At 43.4% G+C, this 11206-nt stretch overlaps 1 protein-coding gene across 4 annotated transcripts in view; it reads right to left on the reverse strand.

Annotated features, from left to right (window-relative positions):
* Nucleotides 1-7786, reverse strand: part of USP30 (ubiquitin specific peptidase 30) — a 27371-nt gene extending 19585 nt beyond the window's left edge. The window contains exons 1-4 of one of the 4 annotated variants that reach the window (XM_019950463.3): nt 7577-7594; nt 4717-4826; nt 3687-4083; nt 3390-3572 (exon numbers count right to left, since the gene is read on the reverse strand). In XM_019950463.3, the coding sequence (XP_019806022.2) occupies nt 3390-3531 (142 nt within the window). In that variant the 5' untranslated portion in view covers nt 3532-3572; nt 3687-4083; nt 4717-4826; nt 7577-7594. Of the gene's footprint in view, nt 1-3389; nt 3573-3686; nt 4084-4716; nt 4827-7576 lie in introns of all 4 variants that reach the window. The other 3 variants (XM_019950461.3, XM_019950462.3, XM_019950466.3) reach the window with 3 other exon arrangements.
* Between the last annotated feature and the right edge of the window lie 3420 nt (nt 7787-11206).

Here is an 11206-nt window from a genome sequence, read left to right on the forward strand (position 1 = left end):
CCAGCAATTCCACTTCTGGGTCTATACCCCCCAAAGTTAAAAGCACGGGCTTGAACAGATATCTGTACACCAGTCTCCACAGCAGCATTATTCACAATGGCCAAAAGGTGGAAACAACCCAAGCATCCACTGACCTATAAATGGATAAACAAAATGTAGTGTGTATATACATACATATACACACACAGCGGAATATGACTCATATCCAGCCTTAAAAAGGAGTGAAATTCTGACACATGCTACAATGTGGTTGAACCTCAAGGACATTATGCTAAGTGAAACAAACCAGACATAAAAGGACAAATACTGGGCTTCCCTAGTGGCGCAGTGGTTGAGAGTCCGCCTGCCGATGCAGGGGACACGGGTTCATGCCCTGGTCTGGGAAGATCCCACATGCCGCGGAGCGGCTGGGCCCGTGAGCCATGGCCGCTGAGCCTGCGCGTCTGGAGCCTGTGCTCCGCAACGGGAGAGGCCACAACAGTGAGAGGCCCGCGTACCGCAAAAAAAAAAATATTGAAAAAAAAAAAGGACAAATACTGTATGATTCCACTTAAATATGGTACATAGTCAAACTCATAGAGACAGAAAATAGAATAGTAGTTACCAGGGTCTGGGGGTAGTGGAAAATGGAAAGTTATTGTTTAATGGATACAGAGTTGCAATATGGGAAGGTGCAAACTTTCTGGAGATGAATAGTGGTCATGGTTGCACAACAATGTGAATATACTTAATACTACAGAACTGTTTACTTGAAAATGGTTATGGTGGTAAATTTTACATTATGAATATTTTACCTCAAATATTTATTTATTATTTATTTATTTATGTATTTATTTTATTTTTGGCTGCATGTGGCCTTCGTTTCTGCACACGGGCTTTCTCTAGTTGTGGAGAGCGGGGGCTACTGTTCGTTGCGGTGCGCGGGTTTCTCATCGCAGTGGCTTCTGTTGTTGTGGAGCACGGGCTCTAGGCATGCAGGCTTCAGTAGTTGTGGTGCACAGGCTTAGTTGCTCTGTGGCATGTGGGATCTTCCCGGACCAGGGCTCAAACCCGTGTCCCCTGCATTGGCAGGCAGATTCTTAACCACTGCGCCACCAGGGAAGCCCCTTCACCTCAATTTTTAAAAATGGGCAAAGGATATGAGTTGGCAGTTCACAGAAGACAAAATACATGAGACCAGTAAACTCACAAAAAGAAAAAAAAAACGGTGAATGAGGCAGAGCTACAAGTAATGAAATGGCCATTTTTCTAATACATATCATGTTATTTGGTCATGAAAAAACAAACAAAACAATATATCATTTCTATGGGTATTTAGAAACATAGTTAAATGCACAGAAAGCGGTTTGGAAGGTTACACTTATCTTTTACTTTTGGGAAGGAAGGAAAGGAGCGGGTAGTGATAAAGAGAATTTTAGCCTTATTTGTAATGCTTTAATTTTTCAACAAGAAGAATTTACTCATGAATTACTTATATAATGGAAAACTATTTCTAAAAACCAAAATAAAAGACACTGAGAAGCAGAAGCAGAGAAGGAAGGATATAATGGGAGGACAACACCTAACCCTACATCATGACACCTATGTGGACGTGTCAGTTCTTAACACAGTCTTTGGGATGGTATGTTTTTTTTTTAACAGGGCAGTAAAAAAAATTATTTCCAAGTTGCCTCTTTTTTTTTTCAAGTTGCCTCTTATACAGAAGAGCAGAACTTACTTTTCATACTGGTTTCTGTGTCAAGCTGAGATCATACCTCAGTGAAGCAATATTTAGCTGAGTGTTTTTAAAATCCAATTGTTTTTCTGACTATGTAATACACGCTTATTATTGAAAGTTGTTTTTTTTTTTTCATGTTTTTAAACTGTCACCTGCACCATGCCAAAAGAGCCATGGCTAACATTTTGGCTTTTTCTGTCCAGCCTTTATCTGTGGAAATTTTTGCTTTGGCTGAAGTAAAGTTATACCATATTTCGTACCCCACTCTTTCGAACTTAATAGGATAGCCTATGCCCTCTCCCAAATTCAAAAGAAAACAGAAACATTTCATAAAGATGATGCTTAATGGCTATGCAACATTCCATTGATTGCTTAATCATTCTACTGCTGGATAACCATATTCTTTCCTTTCCCCCCATTACCACTAGGCGTTGGAGATCTTTGCACATATCGTCGGCCATCCATACCCACTGGTTCAGCATCCTCAGATTCAAGCAAGGATTGAAAATACTAAGGAAGGGAATTCCCTGGCGGTCCAGTGGTTAGGACTCCGCGCTTCCACTGCCAGGGGCCCAGGTTCAATCCCTAGTCGGGGAACTAAGATCCCGCTGCACAGTGCAGCCCCCAAAAAAGAAAATACTCAGGAAAACAAATTCCAGAAAGTTCCCCAAAGCAAAATTTGAATTTGCCAGGCACTGGCAACTACTGACATAGCATTTACATTGGATCGGGTATTGTAAGTAGCATAGAGATGATTTAAAGCTTATGGGAGGATGTACATAGGTTATACACAAACACTACACCATTTCATATAAGGGACTTGAGCATCTGCAGATTTTGGTATCTGCGTGTGGGGTTGTCCAGATGCTACAGGAGGAAACCCAGCTCTACAGTCAAAAAAAGTGGTTTCAGAATGAAGTTAGATTGGTGGCTTCCTAAAACCTTTACCAAGCCCGTGTACACTGTGACTCTCCAAGCTCGGGACCAGTATCGGGCCAGTCCCACACCTGTTTGCCCTGAGAACTCCACTGCAGGCTAGTGTAAATCATAGTCCACCAATTACTTGGTCAAACGGTACTGAACATTTTGCAAGCTATTACTATGTGGTTCCACTGTTTTCCAGAAAGGCTGCCCCAAGTTACACCACCACCAGCATTTATGAACGTGTCACCCAGCAGCTAGCTGGTCAGGATTGTGGATTTTCCAATCTTTGCTGACAGGCCAAAAAAATGGTACCTCACTATTATGTTATTTACATTTCTTTGATGATGGCCAAATTGCTTATTTTGTTTGTTAGATGCATTCTGTATCTATCTCAATACAATCTGTATTATTTCTTTTGTGAATTAGCTTATTTCCTAGGCTAAGACACTTTTTGTTTTTAAACTTTGATGTTTGTGAAACCAGGGTACTTCTTACAGTCAAAATGCTTAAATGGAAGTGGATTTTTCTCCTTCCCTAAAAAGCTGTTACTAAACTGACAAGTTTTAAAATAAACGATTACAGCTTTGATTAAAAAAAAAAAACACCTGTCCCTACCTATTGGGCCCTTAGTGCTTTTATCATGATAGGTATGATCTTTATCTACATAAAGGCTATTAACCGTTTGCCTGCCATCTGGGCTGCTGCTTTGAAAGTGCACAGCGCGCCCTTTACATTTCCAGGTAGGTACCTTTCAAGAGACGCAACAGTGTCAAGGACAAGCGCTGCTGTTGGGGGGACTCCTCCTGACCCCTGGTGTACTGGGTGGTGAACTCTTCCAGCCACTTGATGAAGGTGGGGCAGGCAGACAGGCCTTGCAGCAGGGAGTTCATGAAGCAGGTGTTCCCCAGGTTGACAAGGCCAGGCACAAGCCCTAAAAAAGTGGGAGCAACAAGAGAACAGCGCATCGCATTGGACCATCTCCTTTATCTTCTCCCATTTGGGACCCAGAATTCCTGCACCGTGGCCGTGGATTGAAAACCCCTACCTCAGAAAGTCCTCATCCACAGAGAGCAGGGGGCCAGGCATCCTGTCCTAGCCGAGGCCCAGTCCTACCACTGCTCCTTCAGGGGACCGTAAGCCGCAGAAGGACAAGTCCGGGCCGCGTGTGACTACTGAAATGCACCAGAGTGTCTGGCACAGCCTGGCTTCCATTGAATGTTCAGAGACACTTAGTAACCTCTCTCTCTCTTTCTCTCCCTCACTCTCTCTCTTCTTTGTTAAGAAAGCAATGTTTCTCACAACAGAAGAAAACAATTGTTCTGTTCCTGTTCCCCAGGACAATGATTTTGTTCTTATAATCAGTGGGAAAGACACCACTACTGCCATTCTGATCAGTCCTTCTGCAAAGAGATCAACAAAATCTGACACACTTCCCTCTTCCGCTGAAATTAAAAAACAAAAACAAACAAAAACAACTTTTTATTATGAGAGTTCTCAAACATGCACAAAAGAAGAGTAGATATCTAATGAACCCCAGTTACAACCATCCCCAGAATTAACAGTGATCAACATTTTGCTACACCTGTCCCTTTTATATATTTATTTATTTTGGCTGAATTTTAATCAATATAAGTAGAGCAACATGGACAAAGGGGGGCATTTTTAAAAATAAGGAAATAGATTTTTGTGTTAGTGAAGAAACAAACTTGAAACATTTACTAGTGACTAGCAGCTATTCAGTGAAAGCACAAAGGCGTCACACAATTAGGCAACTGTACAACTGAAAAACACAATGGCCATAGCAATGAGAACACTTAGACAATTAAGCCACTTGAAATTTTTCATTACGAAGCATGTCTCAAACTCATGACCTTAGTGTGGGTGAAATATAAATCTTTTTACTGTGGGGTATAACATAATGAGTCATTAAAATTAACTTCTGTTTAAAAGAAAGTACTACTGACAAAATTGAAGATACAAGAGAACCAAAAATGTCTTCCCCTTTCTGTACTGTTTTTAAACAATAAGAGTTTGGGTCCAGTCTATAGACCATGATCCAAAGGCTTCATTCTTACCTTTTCTACGCTTCTTTCTTTCTGTAATGGGACCCCAAATAACATATATTCCTGCTGCTAGTGCAGCGGCAATTCCACCTATAACACCCCAGTTCTTCATGAGTTTATATCTAAAAAAGAAAATAAGTTTACTGTCTTTCCTCATCACAAATGCAATATGTGTATATACAGGTACAGGTACACAGAAGTAACATTTCATCAAAATAACCACTGGCCTGCCAAATACCTTGCTTTCAGATTAAAGTAATATACAGTATAGGATTATGTCTTGAAAATCAGCACATTTAGACATTAGGATTTGAAACCGAAGTCAGAGCACAACCTCCCCAGAGCCCCACCGGCCAGGGCTTTCCTCCTGCTCTGCCTCTCGTTCTGCTGCCATACCGCCCCGCCACCCGGGCCACAGCCAAGCTCCCACCCCAGGGCCTCTGCACTGTGCTCCCTCTGCCTCAGATGCTGTTTCCCAAGGTCCCACTGCTTGGCTCACTCCCTCCCCATCCCTTCACTTCTAACAAACTACTAGAACCTGCACTCGTGGCCCTTTTACCCAGTTCTACGTTTTCTTTTTACCACAGAGCTCACCACCTTCCAACCTAACTTTCACTTATTCATCACGTTTATTTTCGGTCTCCCGCAACTGAAATGCAAAGTCCCCACGGGCAGGGATCTTTGTTTTACACACTAACATATCCCAAGTGTTTCCAAGTATTTAGATCACATAGTAGGTTCTTGATAATACTTATTGAATGATTGGGACCTGGAGAAATACAGAAATGGATTTATCTTGTAGGTTATTAAACGGGGTAAGGGAGAGGCATACAATAGTATAAAAGATCTTCTAAATATTTATTATATTACAGTTTTCTTCATTTGAGGCTTGACTCGAATACTGAAGTTATTCTTTTACTACAAATAAAGAAATTTCACCAGTAACTTAAAACACTGTCTTCATACACAGTTATGTATTTCCACTAAATAAGGCAACCAATATATGTACCTACATATACCTGTGCAATATATACCTATATATATGTGTTAGCTACATATATGTGTGTGTGTGTGTTTAAAATATTCTTATCCCCATGTATGGATCATGTGAATATTGTTTTGACCTCAACTCAGTCAACGTTAACTCAGGGAAGAGCCACTGGTAATACTAGTAACTCTGTCTACAACAACCAACATTTTTCCAGTGTCATGGCTGATGTGATACACAACTGATGACTGAATTTCAAATAAATCTTTGTTCTCCCAAGACAGTGTCGGTAGAATGTGCACAGAACTTGGTTAAGAAAGTGGAATTCCATAATCTGGTTCAGTTCTGGTTCTGCTATTCCCTATGGTGTCACCGCACCTTCTAAGCCTCAGCTTCCTCATCTGTACAATGGGGACAATTGTGAGACCTACCTTACAGAATTATTGTAAAGACTGAATAAGTGCTAATGCATGGGGTGCATAGTAAGAGCCTAACAAATATTAGCTGCTGCAATTATCAAGTATTATAATCTCAGCTTCATTCATGAAAGTTATTCTTGAAGTTTCTTAATGCAACATTGTGCTGATTTTTACACAATAGGTATATTCACGTGAGGCCACGTGGATCTGAACTCATGTCTGTTGGGCTGCCAAGTCTGTGCTTCAAACCAGGAAGCTCATGGGGAAATTGAAGGACAGAATGTCAAAAGGATGGGAGAGAGGGCCTGCCTAGGTCCTATGTAGGGCATGGATAAAAAACCCAGGGCCAACTCTGGAAACTCCACAACACGAGGAGAGTAGTGGAGCCTGGGAGTGAAAAGATCTGGCTTCTCCCCGCAGCTCTGCTGTCAGCTCAGCTGTAGGACCACAGGCATGGTCACTTCAAGGCCCGTGTCCCAACTACAGAATGGGGGCACTGGACAGGATCGCCACTGAGGACTTCCAACCCTGGGATGATAAGCTCTTTAGACTGCTCCAGTTCCAGAGGGAGGAAGCTGACCTGAGCAATGGGTCTCAGTCATTTAGGGTCAGGAAGGGGGCTTGCGGGGAGGGACGGAGCCACACTGCTCAGCTCTGAAGCCTGGAGCCCGAGGGAGGGTGGATAAGAGAAGGGACATAGGGACACTGACAGGGTTGAGAACCCGCACTATTGGGGGTCCTAGCAGGAATGTGGGATCTTAACAGGACTGGGAGCCTTAACAGGTTAAGGGGTCCTGATTGGTTTAGGTGCCCTTGCAAGATAAGGAGTCACTAATTAGATTAGGGACCCATACAGACTAAGGGATCCCTGGCAAAAGTGTGGGGGGGGGGTGTGACAGGAAGACGGGTACTGACAAAGTGCGGGTGGGGGGCGCTAGCAAGCCCGGGGCACTTTACAGGGTTGTGAGAACCATGGCAGGACTGGGGAGCTTGACAGGTTGGGGAACCCTAGCAGGCCAGGTACTGACATGACTAGGGAGCCCAGAAGGATTGGGGGTGTCTTGAAAGGATGAAGGGGTCCGGTAAGGCCTGCGAGGCGCTGAGAGCTCCGAGGGGGCCACTGACAAGGCTGAGGATCCCTGCAAATTCTGGGGACAATGACAGGATTACAGGAGGCACTGGCAGGCGGAGGAGGGGGGTGGAGGGGGCACTGATAAAACTGGGAGCGCCAGCACAATTGGGGAGTGCCGACAGAATCACCGTTGCCTGGAGGCCCTGGAGGCCCGTCGCCCTTCCCGCCCCAAGGCCTGGGCCTCCAACACTTCGGAACGCAGAAACCTCTGGAATGCGCACTCCGGCCCCTGGGGACCCTTACTAGGGCGTGAAAGGGCCGCCACAGGCCAGCCTCGGTACCCTGGTCCCTCTGGTCCCGGACTCCCCGGCCGTCCCGCCCCCCAAAGCTCACCTGACGGCCGCCCCGGTCCGTAGGAAGCGCTGGATGGCCCTGTCGGCCGCGGTCATCGCCGCCTCAGCCCGGCAGCTCAGCATCGCGGCTGCGCGGGAGGCCTGCCGCCACCCCCGCCGCGATCTCCGCGGCCGGACCCAGGGCTCCGGGGGCTCCCGAGACGGCGGAACCCGCGGCCAAAGTCCCAGCTCCTCCGGGGAGGGTACACAGAAGGACGGGCTCCCGGAAGAAACGGAAGTGGTTCTCACCGGAGGACTGGAGTCGACGGACCACCGCCTTGTTTTTCCTTTTCCCCCTTAGTCACTGGCGTCTTCGTCGGTTACTAAGGGAGACCGTGCGGCCCGGGGTCGCTTGGTTTTCAAGTTTTGCTCGGGCCCTGTTCATAGTTATACATATCCCATTTGCAGAAGGGACTCTGGGTCATTTTTATTTTTCGGTGTAAAGAGGGCGACCCCCGCCTGAAAACGGGATCACAACTTGGCCACCTTTAGTTATAATTGTCGTCGGAGTGGAAATGGATCGCAGAGGAAGGGCCTTTAATGAGCATGGGGCACATCTCTGACGACACCTATAGAGAAACCGAGACCTTTAATAATAACAGCTACCAAACTTATTGTTTACTTAAATGCATTGCTAAGTACGTAACATGCATTATTCATGTTCAGTCTTCACAGTTTTTACATCCCAGGAAATACAAGAAATTTAGAGAAAAAGTCTTTTGACACAGCTTGTAAGTGGTGGAAACAAGATTGGCAGGCAAGTCTGTGTGTCTCCAGAATAGCAGTGTCCAATAGAAATATATGGAAGTAAACATTTTAAATTTTCTAGTAGCCACATTAAAGTGAAAAACAACAGATAAAATTAATTTTATCAATATCTTTTACTTGACCCAATATGTCCAAAATATGGTCATTTATATGGAAAAATTATTAATGAGATAATTTACATTCTTCTTTTGTACTAAGTACCTCTCAATTTGAACCAGCCGTTTTTCATGTACTCTATAGTCATAAGTGGCCAGCAGCTACTGCGCTGGACAGCACTGGAGCCAGAGAGGATTTGCCCTCCCGTTTAATCACTTCCCCCAACTCCAGAGCAAGTAGTTGCAACTGCTTTAGTAAGGAAATCAAAGTTCTAGCTCAGTGGTTCTCAGAGTTTTTGGTCTCAGGACCCCTTTATACGCTTATAAATTATAGAGAGTTTTGTTTAAGTGGATTATACCTAACTATACTTATACTATTAAAAATTAAAATTGAGGAATATGGAGAATCCTGACTCATACACTGGGTTTCACACTTTCCTTGCTGTAAACATAATAATTGAAACCGCTTGCCAAACACTTGCTAGCGGCTAGATCCCTGTGCTAAGTACCTACGTGCACTGTCCTATTTCATCCTCTCAACAACCCCACCAAGTAGGTTCTATTAAAATCTCCACTTCAGGGGCTTCCCTGGTGGTGCAGTGGTTGAGAATCTGCCTGCCAATGCAGGGAACAGGGGTTCGAGCCCTGGTCCGGGAAGATCCCACATGCTGCGGAACAACTAAGCCCGTGTGCCACAACTACTGAAGCCCACGTGCCTAGACCCTGTGCGCCACAACAAGAGAAACCACCGCAATGAGAGGCCTGTGCACTGCAACAAAGAGTAGCCCCCGCTCGCCACAAGTAGAGAAGGCCCACGCACAGCAACGAAGACCCAACACAGCCAAAAATAAAAACAAATAATTAATTTTTAAAAAGATGACTTGCTAGAAAGTTGTGTTACATGTGCATAAAGTGTAATGTATTAAAAAAAAATCTCCACTTCACAGAAGAGGAAAGCCCAGAGAAGTAAAATGACTTGGCCAAGGTCACACAACTGGTTTGTGACCAGATAGGATGTCAGGCAGATCTGTGTGGATCTAAGGTCTGTGTCTTAGGCTGGACACTTCTGCCTCAGACTTGAGTCCATCAAGATGGGACCATTACTACCCCACACTGTGATCAGTACTCCACATTGTGTTGGTTTCAAGTACCCACTTGGGCACATGGTCTTGATTCCAGCTGGGGTAGTTAGGAAGGAAGCATAACTGGTTCTTACACCTTTGAAAAGATGCTCCACCTTACTTGGTAATGAAAGAAATGCAAATTAAAACTCCAATCAGAAAACATTTTTTCCCACCCATCAGATTGACAAAGCATGAAAAATACAATACACAGTGATGGTAAGTATATGGGGAAACAGACACTCTTGGGCATCCCTGTGGGAGAGTAAATGGGTGCCATCTTCACCCTGGGCAATTTGGACTATTTACAAAAATGACAAATCTGCATACTCTGTGACCTACATATTTATCACACACACATAAGAATGAAGATATGTATTGCAGCATTGCTGCTAATAATAAAAGACTAGAAGCATCTAAATACCTAGAAAAATTATAGTAATCCCGTGTAGTGGAGTACTATGTGCTATGAAAATAATGCACCAGCTCTTGTGTACTAATAAGGGAGATTCTAAGATGTGTTGTTAAGGGAAAACAGTAAGGGGCAGGGCAATGGAAGAGAATGCTATTATTTGTGTGAGAATAAGATTCAGTGTTTATAAATATAGAGATAATTAAGAAACTGGGGACACTGCTGGCCTCTGGTAAGGGAACTGTGTGACTGAGGCCACCTTTTGTCCTTTGAGAATTTTGTGCTATGTGCATGCATTATTATTCAAAAAATAATTTAAAATTTTAAACTTGAAAAGCATCATCAAAACACAGGGGAAATATAGCATCAAAATTATTACTCCTTCTGGTAAAAAATGCTCATTAGAAGCTCATGAAAAGTGAAAAAACAGGCCACCTAATAGGATAAATATGATTCCAAATTTGTAAGAAGACGTCTGTGTATGTGTCCCTGCATCAAAAAATGGCTGGAAAGCTATACCCCCCAAATGGTAACTCTGGTTATCTCTTTGTGGTAGATTAGTAGTAAGTTTTAGTTTCTTCTGAATGCTTTTCTATGTTATCTGAGTTTCTACCATGATCATTTATTTCTTTCATAATTAGAAACATTTTTAAGACATGACTATATAAGTCTATCTTTCTTTATGAGGTAGTTCTGAATTGTTGCAGCCTTTGTAACTCAAACCCTCCTTTTCGGATTGATCTCCAATCTCCAGAGAGATCTTAAAATCAGCTTTTAAACTTGCTTTACCTCTCAGATCCTCACAATAAACCCGCCTTTAAGCCTTCTTGGGAGCTCTTCAATATAAATCCTTTATAAAAATAATTGATTTGCAATAAGTAATTGTGGGAATTATTACCTAATTTATATGGTTGATCAGTTCATATTTCACATACATTCGTGTTCTTAAATCAGCAAGCCCATGCAAGTTTCCAAGAACTTGGATATGGTGTTTTGCTTGTCTCCTCCTATTTGATGTTACTTTTTATGTTGTCAAACAGTGCCTGGATTCCTTTTTACTTTCCAGTAAGAATGAGATTAGCTTAAAAGTCACTTCCTCCTGTTCAGACAGAAGCCCTGTAAGACTTTAGCCCATTGCTTCCCAGAACATCTGATCATAACATCTTAAAAGTCACAATTATTTATTTTTCTAATCAGGAAGGACCTTAACCGAAGAGGCCATGAGAGGCCAGCTC

The sequence above is a fragment of the Tursiops truncatus genome, chromosome 13 (assembly GCF_011762595.2).
Source record: "Tursiops truncatus isolate mTurTru1 chromosome 13, mTurTru1.mat.Y, whole genome shotgun sequence".
NCBI classification, from domain to species: domain Eukaryota; kingdom Metazoa; phylum Chordata; class Mammalia; order Artiodactyla; family Delphinidae; genus Tursiops; species Tursiops truncatus.